Source organism: Lissotriton helveticus, chromosome 5_1 (genome assembly GCF_964261635.1).
Source record: "Lissotriton helveticus chromosome 5_1, aLisHel1.1, whole genome shotgun sequence".
NCBI classification, from domain to species: Eukaryota; Metazoa; Chordata; class Amphibia; order Caudata; family Salamandridae; genus Lissotriton; species Lissotriton helveticus.
Genome location: NC_136065.1, coordinates 1,512,172,264 through 1,512,186,048, shown reverse-complemented (window position 1 = coordinate 1,512,186,048; position 13,785 = coordinate 1,512,172,264). Strand labels below are relative to the sequence as shown.

The window sequence follows — 13,785 nt, the reverse complement described above, 5'->3', positions numbered from 1 at the left end:
CCCCCCCCCTCCCAGCGCCTTGAGACCCTTACGGGTGAGTAGTGCGCTTTACAAATTCGTTTGATTGATTGATTGATTGATTGATAGGTGCAGCTAGTCTTTGCATCTCTAGACAGGTGCGTCTGGGTTCTTGCGAGTCTCAAGCAGAAAGTACCAAGTATGTTTGGGGGTGCTTGAAATACTGCTTGTAGTATATCAGGTCATGTTCCATTCTACAGCATGCAGGTGCATCCCATGGCTTATCAATCAAATGATTCTCAGAGGAGCATAACATTAAAATGCTCAAACCTACTTCCTTCTCTCAGCTGCCACCCTGTGATCATTTTGTCTACAAACTACATCGCAATCTTACTTTTACGTGTGCTAAATGAAGAACAATGATATTAGACTGTTTAGAAGCTGACCAAAATTGTAGAATATCAAAATATGCAAATGTTTGACATCCTGTTACTCATACCTCTATTCTCAGAAACTACTAGAGGATGGGTGAGCCTAATGATGACCTCTCTCAGCACTCAGAAGAATGGAGTTTCTGTAGAGACAATAAGTTGCAATTAGAAGTAACAGAATCTCATTAATCCTGGCTTTTGTGTATGACCAAGAACCATAAGTAACTCTTTCAGGACATTGCAAGAGATGTATTTCTATTATGTGCCATACCCACTATTGAAATAGGGATTTCAATCTCCTCTCAAGCACATATGTATAAAGGAATTACCTTTCAGATTTATATCCATGTAAAACCATCTAAAATCTAGTTTTTAAGACTAGAGTGGCTGACTCTTGGAAATTTTCTCCTTGCCTAAATGTGAATGCACAACCTGTGTAACTTTAGGTTATTGTGGGGAACCTGACAGCATTGTGCCAGGCACAGTCATCCAAGGTTTTAGTTGAGTTGTTTTCCACAAGCATCAGAAGGACCAGACGGGGTTTCCCTATATTAGCTCATAGGCTCTCATTTGTACTTATTATGAAGGACCTTACTACATTATGGTTCTAAATAGGAAGAAGGGTCATTGAGTGCTACTCTATCTACTGACTACACTATGCTTAATCTTCTCTATGGCTATACTTAACATAACCAGTGATTACTCCCAGGTTTTTGTAGAAACCTTAAGCAAGAGTAAATCAGAATTTCCTTCCTCAGTTCTTCTGAACTCATTACTTACTTGACCAGCAAACATCCAGTGTAGTCCCTTATCCTACAAACATCCAGCCTTTTCCTTAATCAAACCCATTGGAGATAATTAAGATAACATTCACTGTATTCAGCCACAAAGCCTCAAACTAGGAATTAGTTACTGCAAAATCTAAATGTAAATTATTGTTTTACACTTCATGCTGTAAAAATTATTTGGGCTGCACTGACCACGTACACCCTGAGTTTGCACTCCTGTCCTAGACTATATATTCTTTGAACGAGCTTATTCCATCCCTGTCTGCAGTACAGGTCCAATAATTGAACTCTGAGTGTAAAAAGATCTAAAGTAGCAGGAGCACATTTCATTAAATTCTCCAGAATTGGATCTTTTGTAGATTCCCTTGCTTGATCATTCCGGTCGTCGAGCTGGTAGTCCCTCAGTAACCTCTCAATAGCAGTACCATGTTAATGTACCTCTAAGCCTAAAACACATACTGTTTAGTAGTCCTGTCACATCAGTTAAAATAACTAGAATTCGCAATCAGAAATAATCAGCCTCATGACCGCACCCTGAAGGTCCATGCTTTAGATTTCTACCTCCCGTCATGTGTAAAGGAAACTTCTGAGCTCTGCTCTTTTAGTGACAGATTAATATCTTTTTCTCTCAACCTAAATCTGATATTCAATCAAGATTTATTCTTATTTCTCTGGGATTCACGTCAAAAGACAGATAATGTCTGACACATCTACAAACATGTCTTTTCAGACCTTATAGACCCATTTACAAGAAATGTCTACACTCTGAAGATACTCATAAAGAGTTTGTTTATTGTCTATACCCTTATACCATTAGGTTAAACGAAGCAGAATATGCTATATTTTCTCAACTAAAACCTTAAATGTTAGATAAGGAAGACGTCTAATTAGGCTCCAAAAGGTTAGCATCTCCATCACTGACACTGAAGCACAAAATTCCTTAGACTTCCACCGATGACTTGTCAATGACGAGACTGCAGTTGTAAAGCCCATCAACAACATTATCGTTGACAAAGGCATTGTTGACAGTCTTCATCGTCATCTAAAAACAGGCAAAAATGACAGTGATGTTATCCTCTACAAAGATGGCTGATATCTCATTGGTGACTACGCTGGCGTCTACGATTGCAATATACTCTGTTGTCAAATCGACGATTCCACCATTATAGTCCCCCACAAATCAGTGAAGCTTTTACAACCGTTGAGGATTCCAACATCTACGATCCTGTCGTTGACAATTCAGCTATGATGCTACCGTTGACGATAAACATTCTTTTGTTTCCAAAGCCAAAAAATCTTCTAATAACTCACAAAAATTGTGTTTCCTTTGGCAACACAATTTTGATTTCAGAGAAAAAACCTGGGCTGCACCAGATATCGTCTAGCAAAGTGTCACCAAATCTGCCACAACACTGGTTTGATTCTGAAAGATTGGAAGATGAAGGTATGTTTTGTTCAGTTTGCAGCCCTACCCAACTTAAAGTAAACTACAAGGACCTGGATGATGAAGGTTATAATGGAAGTCATTCCCAATATCTCTATAAGACACAAATAGAAGCCACTACATCCAGAGCACATTATCAGACGTTTCAAGACCATCAAGAACAAGAATGACATTACAGCCAAGAACATTTCGACAGTGGCACACAGATTTCAACCTATGATGCAATTCCCATTATCTTTGGTCAAAGAGCTACATCTGTACCTCAAGGTAAATAGTTTCCTCCCCCAGCTTCACCGCCATCATCTATATCCTAGCACACAACCGTCTCCTCCGATAACACCCTCAGGAGTACCACTTCAAATGCATACTCCAGTTCCTTCACCAGCGTCACATATTCTACAGCCTTGGCAAGAAAGAAGAAAGAGAGCTTCCATCTTACTCCCCTATTGAAACTGGTCCAGAATGGACCAATTGCATTGTTTCAGTGGAGGAGGACACATCCAACCCCATCGATTTTTCTTTCCGATGATATGGGGGTTTGATAAAAAGGCCATCTAAAAGGTTCGACCTTCCTTTACCAAATAAATAAACTGATTGCTTTTTGTCTGACTTAAAAGAACCAACCAGGAAGACAATTCGAGCAATCTCTATAATTGACCTCATATTTATTTATTTATTTAAGGTTTTATAGAGCGCGAACTTGACCCGTGAGGGTATCAGAGCGCTTTACATATTCAAAGGGTAGTATAGAGCGTAGTATATCACAGGACATGTACATCATAGAGCTTACAGAATTGAGGGGTCATAAGGTGGGCAGGAGATTACAACAATACTATATAATTGGGGAAGGAGAGACTATACATCGGGGCATTTTACAGAGACAAGAGTCATACAATAGGCAGGAAATCACACGAGTGCTGTACATGGTCGCAAGATGAGGCAATAGTCTCTTAGATAGCTGAGGAGCAGGTTTAGCCAAGGAATTTACCCATGAGGAAGGATTTGGCCTCTTTTTTGAAGAGGCCAAATGCAAGGGAGGGGATTGTTCTGATGTCAGGAGGGAGGGAGCTCCATATTCTTGGTGCAGATCCGGCGAAGGCTCGATTGTAAGTTTTTGTTTTCCTAAAGCGTGCAGGCCGGAGGAGGAGGGTGTTAGCCGATCGTGAGTTTCTGCTTCCTCCAGATAACACAAGCTTCTGTGCAAGATACGCAGGGGAGTTAGAGTGTAAGGCCTTGTGCGTGATGCATGCCAGTTTGAGGTGGATCCTAGCCTCGACGGGAAGCCAGTTCAAAGTTTTCAAGTGAGGAGTGATGTGATCGAATTTTCTAGAGCCTGTAAGTAGTCTGGCGGCTGCATTGAGGCAGGTTTTTAAGGGAGCCAGCGAGATCTTAGGTAAGCCGGAGAGGGTGGAGCAACCATATTCCAGTCGAGAAATAACTAATGATTGGACTGCTAGTTTTAGGTCAGGAGCGTCAAGAAAACCACCAGCAACAGTAGCAGCTGTACCTGCCAGGGTAAATAAAAAAAATATAAAGCTCCTGACCACTTTTCAGTCTGCCTTTTTTAGCATACATGGACAGATTCGGTAATGCAATCAGTGCAGAGAAGTTCATATACGCCAATGACACTCTGTTCTGCTCCTCTGAACAGGAAAAGAGGAAGATTAGATAACATTGACAGAATGTACACCGCAATATCAGACACTATTATAAAAGGAATTAATGCATAACTGTACCTGGGCCAAGCATCTGTCTGCACCACAAATCATTGATGAAGGTGGGTGACTTGAGTACTGGTGTTGCCTCTTCCAGGGTATTAAGGGCTTTTTGACACTCTTTAATTTTGCTTCTGTAAGTTTTGGTCGTGGGAGGTCCGACAGTGTTCGCATAACCTTGTAGCAGTACCCTGTGAGATCCTTTAAGACTCTCAACCTAGTCTGAGCCTTGCGTGGCTCATAGGCTGTAGATGTCAGAATTGTAGACTAGAGATTCTGTGCGTGTTACCACCCAGCCCCTCTCCCCTCACCATGATGACCCAGGTACACTACTGATCCATGTACAGTGATATGGTCAGGCCTGCCTGTTGAAGGGGCTGGAGTATTTCTTTAGGTGGGCCGGCAGGTCCTTGTAGCTGTAGCTGTAGACCGCAGTGTTTAGGTAGTATTACCATCCAGGACCCAGTTGCCCAATTTTTGGGAAAGTGGCAGGTACTTTCTGTAGCCTAAAAGTCAGCACTTTACATCCCCCCAAAGTGATAAAAAAAATAGACTAACATGTAATGATTAACTTAGATTTAACAGAGGCATGGAGGGAATACAATGCTGACGATGATCAACCATGTGTTTTTGCATGGAACATATTCAAGTCTGGTTGTGCCCTACTACCAAAAATTCCATGCAGTGTGATGCACATTACTTGGGTAAGATACTGCCGGCCCACTCACCATTTTTGTTTCTGCTGGAAGAGGCGATGATCTGACATCATATCCCGACCGTGGAACTGCCCGTAGCGACCATGGAGGACCCAGAAATCAATAAAGGTTTAGGGGCTGAAATTAGACAATACTTTGTAGTGATATTGGCATAGAGTGCACAAGAGGAGTGGAATGGAATGAGCTAAAGATAGTTGTTCATGAGTTGGCAATAGCCAGTAACAACCAGATAATTAGAAAAGCAGATACTAGACCAGGAAATTCAATTGATTGAGTTAGTAGAGGCGATAGATCCACATCCAGAGCCTCCTTTCCTGGATTTTACACTGGAGATAATGACCAAAGTTTAGCACTTGAAACTGTTTCAAGTTAAGTCATTATAGGCAGAGACTGCAAAGAAAAGTGGACAAATCAGTGGACATATCCTAGCCACTTTCTTCTTGTAAGTCATGGAACAGGTTTTCATCTTCATAAATGTCATCATCAGGTTTATCGTTGTCAAATTTCAGGTCCTGAATGTGAGTAAGGGCGTGTAGTTGTAAACCTCAGAGGGGTTTAGGACTTTGCAGTCCTATAAAACTATCTGCTCCACTTCCAGCGTCGGTGACATTGTTGCTGGCATCAAGTCTTGGATTGCTGCCATTTGTTGTAGTGCCAAGGGTGGCATTGATGTTGGGCTGGAGTCAGCGTAGCAGAGCTCGAAGAAGAGCTCTGTTTCGGGACAAGGTTGAGTATCACACTCCGGGACGGATCCACCGGTGGTAATCCGACTAAAGGCAACCTTGAATCCTTCGTGTCTGAAGGCTGGCAAGAAAAATGCAGGGGTACCAAAGATGTGGTCTGTGGCTGCTCTCCGCTTCTGGAGCTGCTGTTGGGTTGCTGATGGCCCAGGAAATTGAGCGTATTGGAAGCAAAGTCTGAATCGGTTTCAAAGCTGAGGAATGGCTCTGCGATCTGCAGGTACCCTTGGCGCTGCCTAACTCCAAACGATAGGAACGGCAAGTTAAGACAAAGGAAAGCTGTATTTAAACTTCCAAGGGTTTTTACACTTCTTGGACTTACCAGAACTTTGTGAGTTCGATGGCAATCTATAGTGAGATCAGCTTTGGTAGTGAGAATAGGTCGTTGCCCTTGACCGGGACAGGGTCTTCTTCAGCTCACTCAGAATTCCGCAACAGCGTATGGTGTCCCGTATGGCCTTTCAGTTCATCTTTGTGCAGCAGTCATGTGACACCAAGTCGTGCTTGGAGCCCAGATAACAGAGATAGACACTGTGGGTGTCGGTTGACAACATCTGGCGATGGCAGTCCCTGCTTGAATTGAAACCTGTGGTATTAGGAAGAACACCAGTTGCACACTGTAATTTTGAGGAAAAGGGATTCTGTTAAAACTGACAGGATAGATGGAACACCAGAGCCACATGCAAGTCACAGAAATAAAGGAACTGATGTCAGCACATGGCGGTGGTTCAATTCTAGTGGTTTTAACCTCACAACCAGAGCGGGAAGGATCTGATGCAGAACCGCACAATACCCCCTACCAACCAATGAAAAAATTTATATAGAAAATTCTTCAGATCCAGTCTGGCGCCTGGGGGTATTCACAATGTGAGGAATCTGCATTTTGAGAGAGTCTCTACCACAAAGGACGATACCGAAGGTAAGCAACTTCTTTGAGGGGTGATCTGCCTGCAACTTAGTCAAATGTACTGAGAAACATAGCAGCCACGAGCAGGTCAATGAGCTCATTCACTTTTGTCCTTGGATCCAGAGATTTTATATAGCAGTGCTCCCTACACAGCTGGATGGCTTTGGGCAGCTCCTTGCTGATACTATACTGCCCTGGAATTGATGAAGTGGAACCGCATCCAGGGGTTACCCCTGCGTTGTCATCAGCTCCTATCTGTCTCCGCCTGCCGACATGGTTCGAAAGCTCTACTTGCAACTTTATTGGTTTTCCCATGGCTCCAAAACCTTTCCACAATGTGCTAGGTAACTATGTCCTTATTGTAAATGGCATGATTTAAGCCATGCTACTACAAGAAGCAGATGTCAGTCACAGACCTGCAACAGGTGTGTCTTTAGTACCTGGGTTCAAGACACAACTTGAAATTGTGTGAGAACTGCCCCCTCATGTACCGTAAGTTGATTTGAGACCAGGAGGCAAAGTTGTATATTGACGAACTCAAGAAGTAGTCCTGGCCTTCATGTAGATCCTGCTCTTGCTCCAAATCACAGGCTCCGTCACCTTCCCTGTCGTGGGCCTAAACACACGACTGTTCCACTTCTTACCAAAGTTATCCAGTAAGTGGAATCTAAGTCCAAACACAAGCCTAAAAAGTTGAGACGGTGCAAGTCCATCACGTCACTGGGCACAAAGCTGATGCCTTAGTTGATCATGACGCACCCTAAGTTTCCCAGGTAGTTCTCAACCCCTCTGCAGGTTAAAACCTTACACCACCTCCACTGGTGGTTGATATGGTGCACTAATGTTGGATCTCAAATTGATGTTTGCTTGAGCGTAAACAATATCATGCTATGAGATTTTAAAAGCGCCACCTCTTGGCATTTACCCTCACTCTAACCATAAACTATTGCATTGCAGTTATCAGCAAAGGCTCCATTTTCATTTTGGCTCAATTTGGATCCTGTGCCAGGGTAGGGTACACCCCACGATATTGTTAATCATGATGGAAAGTAGAATGGCTTGCTCCACCTCATTACACTGATGATGTCTTGATTTACTAAATGCCAGGGGTTTTCCTACCTCCCATATTACAGAGCTTGACTCACCACATGGGCCACCAATGGGTGAAAGTACCTCATTTGCAGTATTAGTTTGGAGGGCAGCTAAAGTATTAGAATTACAGCTGCCTTCCCTGGAGACCAATTGTTTAAAAAAGAAAGAGAGTGGCCCCACTATCCCAAGAGACAGGGTACCATATACAATCAATGTATCAAAAAAATGATTGCTCTTGAGTAACTTCACTCATTCACCATATCTCACACTCAATCACTCATATGGCTTTCAAATGTCCTTTGTCAACTATTGAGAAAAGACCCATCAATCAATTATAAACAAAAAATATATTTTGTATATATCAAGACACATTTATTAAAAACAATTATAAGAATGTCAAGAACAATTCATATGCACAATAATTTTACAAAGTTAAAAACAATCCTAAAATTGGCCTCAAATTCATTAAAATATATTACAAAAAAGCATTAAAACGAGTGACAACTCAAGTGACACTCCTATATCATCATAAATATGTTATTCCGATTGAATCAATATTACAAACGTCTATGAATTCTGTTGTATCTAGACTTCACCATTCCTCGAATTTAATAATAAACAAAATGAAGGGTCGAATCGTTTCAGTGGACAGTGTTTTTTTTAAGCCATCTTCTTCAGTACCCACAACCTTAACGTCCCTCTCAAGGAACAAGTAATTTAGTATGTGCCTGCATAAAAACAAAACACATATCACACTGTCATCTTATACGTAACATAGGATTATTTATATATATATATGTATATATACTAATCTCTAAGTGATTGCCTAAGTCAGTTTTTAACATAACTTAAAAAAGTCACTGAAATTCATATGCAGAAAGCAAACCCATACAATTGATTTATAATTGTTTAAAGGGCCCATCTCCATCGTGCAAAATGATTGCGATTCTTACCATTCATATGAATTTCAGTGACTTTTTGAAGTTCTGTTAAAAACTGATGTAGGCAATCACTTGTGGGTTTTGAAGAAGGTGGCTTAAAAATACACTGTCCACCAAAACGCCTCGATGCTTTGTTTTGTTTATTGTTAAATTGTTTTCAACTTTAGAAAATTATTGTGTATATGAATTGTTCTTGACATTATTATAATTGTTTTTAATAAATATGTCTTGATATATACAAAATAATTTTTTTGTTTATGATTGATTGATGGGTCTTGTCTCAATAGTTCACTAAGGACATTTGAAAGCCATATAAGTGACTGAGTGTGAGATATGGTGAATGAGTAAAGTTACCCAAGAGAAATCACCGTAGCTGGTGTTGAGCCATCTGCAGGCAGCCACATCTTCGATTTTGTTTTTCAGTCAACATGCCCAAATATTAGAGCCCTCTCAATGCCTTCTGTTCATAGCAACATTGACAACATCTATGAAAGCAAGCCTTCACTCCTCCCTAGAGGAACCTGGACATTCACAATACGATTCCGAGGTTTCACCTAGAGGAGTTGGATATCAAAGGCCTCTGGTCTCCATAAGAGCAGGTACTGCCTATCATTCTGCAGAAACTCAGGGCGATTCGGATGGTGCAATGAACAGAAGCTGTTTACTGTATTTAATCTTGCTACATATTGATTTCTGAGCCTGTTTTTATGTAATTGCCAATAAAATATGCTATTAAAAAATTTGGAAAATGAATGAGGGGTGGGCCAAACAGCTTGCTTATTTGCTTAAATCAATTTTAGTTTTCTAATGGGAACTTTTTTTCTATGCCATTACAAAAGATGATAAATGGAACATTATCTTTACATAAGCTTTTTTTATTTTTATTGATATACCATTTACTTTGTGTTCAGCTGGCTTGCACATCTGTGAATCATTTCAGTGTTTATCAATATTGATGAAGAGCACATGATGGGACAACAACATTTACTTTGGATTGTATTACTTTCTTCCCAGTTCAGTTTTTACAATCTCCTTTAAAAAATATATCCTTTATTATCCTGCGTGCAAGCATTTCCAAGAAGTGCTTCTATCGATGAGGTTTTTCTATGTTTTTCTTGATCAAAATAATTCATATCCATTTGTAGTGTTCTGTTCTTTAATCTGCCTTTTATTTTTTTAGAAGCTATCCTACAAATGAACAGAAAGTCAATGGCCCTGAAGCAATTCATTTGAGGGATGAGAGTCAAAATATTAATGCTTAAGGTATGGTCAAATATACAATAACATGTATACATACTTCTCATACTCGGCCATTGAGAAACCATTGTATTTAATGTTTTACAATTCAATTTTCTGGTCAGTTTCAGATCCCTCCTTTTTTTCCCAGAAATCATCCTCCCTCACAAATGTATTTGATGACCTCTTGTTTATTCTTCACTTTGTAACATCTTTTTCTGTACCTATCTCTCTTAACCCTTTACCATTACTGTTTTTTACCTTTCCTTCTTCCTCTTAGTTTCTAGTTTGCAAATCTTCCTTACTTCCATGTGCTAAAGCTATGCTATTTTGACTGTGTATTGCTTATGGCTGTTATATCTGCATTAATTCAGTTCATTACTTCATTGACATCTTTGTTCATAGATAATCAAAATCAGAATGTATCATCTGTCCTTTGAAAAAGACTTTGTTGGGTCCTTTGCTTCTGTGTGATAGTCAACATATATTTTTGCTCCATGCCTTTCTAAAATTACTCATTTGATGTTGATGATTCTCTCACTCTGCTAATAACTTATGATATTACTTAACCTAAACAGTCCCGATTGTGCCCGGCCCATTCCACTGAATCAGGTCTTCATTTTAGCTATTTACATTCTGGTTCTTATACCACTGATTAAACGGGAGCAGCTGTGTTTTCATTTGCATTACTTGAATGGCAAGTGTTGGAAGCCGGAGTCCCAGTCCCGCACTGCTGACGCCACGTGCGCAACCGGGGGCTCCCCACTCAATGTTAGGCCAAGTAAGGACACCGTTTGAGATAGCCCTACTCACCACCTCAGTAGCTTGGCACGAGCAGCCAGGCCTATCTCCAAAGCACAAGTGTTCTGTATGTGCAACCACGCCCACAGCAACCCACTGGTGACACCACAAATGGACTCCACACGAGTTTGATAAAAACAAGTATAACTTTATACAAAAAGATATACGATCAGACCACACAATACATAAGCCAACATAGAATAAAGGGTAATATTTGTTCCAGCTGGCTGGTAGGTTCTAATAATACCAACCACCGCCTTCCAAATGCTAGGCTGGTCGTAATGCTAGAATCACATACGTTGCAATAGACAAACAATAGTTCACTGCGTAACAATACAATCCTGTGCTGGGCAAAGGAGAAATAATACAATGAGTAACAATACACCCCGGTACCTGCAATGGGAGAAATAATGCAATGCGTACCGCTACATTCATGTACTGCGCAATGAAGGAATAATGCAATGCGTCACACCCCAATCACTACAATTGTGTACTTCATTAGGAAATAATGTCAGGCATCCTAAGACAGTCTGGCAGTTCATTAGCAACAATATTGGCAATGTGTATTATGACAATTCAGCCTCTTCGATAACAGTTGCCCCCCCCCCCCCCCCATATGGTTCAACGATGACACAGAGTACAGCTTCTTACTCTGGCGCCTGTACTGCCACTCCTTTCGTCAGTACCGGCCCCACTCTGAGCCGAAGCAAAGGATCATGTTGTCAGAAGGTCTTAGAGGCCGAGAGATTGTCCCTCAGAGCCCGCACCCCGCCCAGGTAGTAATCCACGTTAACTGGGGGCGCGACCCCACTCTCCTCTCCTTCTTCCTTGAACTGGGCCTTCCATGCAGAACTCTCTCAATGGGCCTTAGCGGCTCGGCCTGGCAGCTCAGCTCCTCCGGGGCTGCAAGTCCGGGCTGCGACTGTTCGGAAGCTCTCAGGTGGCCGCAGGGCACACGTACCCCACGCCCCTGAGATTACCGGGTGCACGTTCACCACCGCACCCTCCCGGTCTCTTCTGGCACGAAGCCACGCACACAACGCTGATGGGACTCCATGTTGTCTCTGAGTGCACGCTCACCAGGCACTCCTTCCTGTGGTCTCAGTTGGCACCAAGACACGCACACCGCGCTGCAGAGACTCACTTTCTTCCGGTGCACACGATGATCAGCCGATCACCTCCACAGACCCAGGTTGCACCAAGTCACACACACTGCTTTACTGAGACTTACTCCAACTCCGGTGCCCTATATCCAGGCGCTCTTCACCAACGCCTTTGGCCGCACCTCGACATGCTCACCGTGTCTGAGCCTCACTTCTCCTGCGGTGCACTCGATCACCAGGCGCTCTTCACCAACGCCTTCGATGCACCCCGACATGCACCTTGCGCGACCGAGGCTCACTCCACTTCTGATGCACACGTTGGTCAGGCGCTCCTCAGTAACACCTCCTGTGCACCATGACACGCACCCTGGGCGTCCGAGTCTCTCCAACTTCGATGCACACGCCGACCATACGCTCCTCACCAGCACCTGCGGTGCACCACGACACGCACCATGCGCATCCGAGTCTCACTCCAGCTTCGGTGCACACGCTGACCAGGCGCTCTTCTCTAACGCCTGCAGTGCACCACGACACGCACCAAGCGTGTTCGAGACTTACTTCACCAGCGATGCCCACGTTGACCAGGCGCTCTTCACCTGTGCCTCCTGCGCACCACGACACGCACCAAGTGTGTCTGAGTCTCACTCCTCCTCCGCGTGTCCAAGATCACAGGGCACACATTCCGAGGGTCTCAAGCTGCCACAACATGCGCCCACCGCGTCGCTTGAAACTTCCCCGGGAACTTTTATGTTCCTGTGTTTCAAAACAAGGAGCCAGCTCACCTTTGGCCCTTGGGGTTACAAGACACAGCACAAAGCACAGTCTCCGTCAAGCAGGGGGACCCAGCTCCTCCAAGCACAGTCCCAACAGCCTCTTCCTTGGTTAGAACAGCAAACTGCAGACCAGCCCCAGATCACGAAGCAAGGATTGGTCTTTCCACAGGAGTCTCTTCAGTTGCTCCTTATTTAGCCGAGGATACACTTCACCACAGAATGGGCCCAAGCCTTTTGAGTCTCAATCCATTTCTGTTTCATTCCAACATTCAGGGGTTTCAGCTCTCATAGTCATACCCCTTAATGTCTTTGAAGTTCGTTTGTGCTCAGGGGTCCCTAACCCCTCTCTAAATCAGTTCTGGGTGTCTCCCTCCCATTGTCACCTTTCTCCCTTTGATACTGGGGGTCTAGATCCTTAATCACTCAGCAGGAGATGGGTCAATTGGTTTATAGCACCAGCCCAGGCTTTTCACCTCCGGGCTTCTCCTCCCCTGCTCTCCAGATGCAGGGCAGCCTGGTGCCATTTCAACCCCTCCCTGGGTCAAGACCTCTCCCAGCTGCTCTCACCTCCCAGATCCAGACAGTCAATCCACATTCAACAGAGACACACAGAAATGCTTAAAGCACACAACTCAGCCTCTTTCTTAAAAAGTGTTTTCTGAACACACAGTGACAAAGCAACTTTCATAGAATGATGTGTTGACACTGTGAGTTCATACATACTAAACTTTACCTCTCCATTATAAACTTATAGGAAACTAGGCTACCAAAACACAATACCCAGCCTCCCCCATTCTGTCCTATGGGCAGAATGGCCATTCACCAGTGAAAACTAAATGGAGTGTTTTTCACTGTCAGAACATAGCACACACCTCAATATATGCCCTACTTTTACTTACACTGCACCCTGCCCAGGGGTTACCCGGGACCTACCACAGGGGTGCCTAATGTGTATGCAAAAGGGAAAGTAAGGCCTGACAAGTGGTTGCACTTGTCAGGACAACATGCTAACTTAGCAAGGCCCTACACTGCAGGCCTGAGTTCCCTTCTCTGAGCGCCTTTGCATTACTAGCCCTATCACACACACTGCACATCACTAGGGACTTTACTAGTAAGGCAAACATACCAATCATGGACAAC

The 13,785-nt window shown here is 43.1% G+C and overlaps 1 protein-coding gene across 10 annotated transcripts in view; it reads left to right on the top strand.

The window, feature by feature from the left end:
* LOC144755518 (complement component receptor 1-like protein) overlaps positions 1 to 13,785 on the top strand; it is a 962,117-nt gene that overhangs the window by 788,205 nt on the left and 160,127 nt on the right. For all 10 annotated transcript variants that reach the window (XM_078644512.1, XM_078644516.1, XM_078644510.1 and 7 more), the window contains one exon: positions 9,913 to 9,995. In XM_078644512.1, coding sequence (XP_078500638.1) covers positions 9,913 to 9,994 — 82 coding nt within the window. In that variant the 3' untranslated portion in view covers position 9,995. The remainder of the gene's footprint in view (positions 1 to 9,912; positions 9,996 to 13,785) is intronic.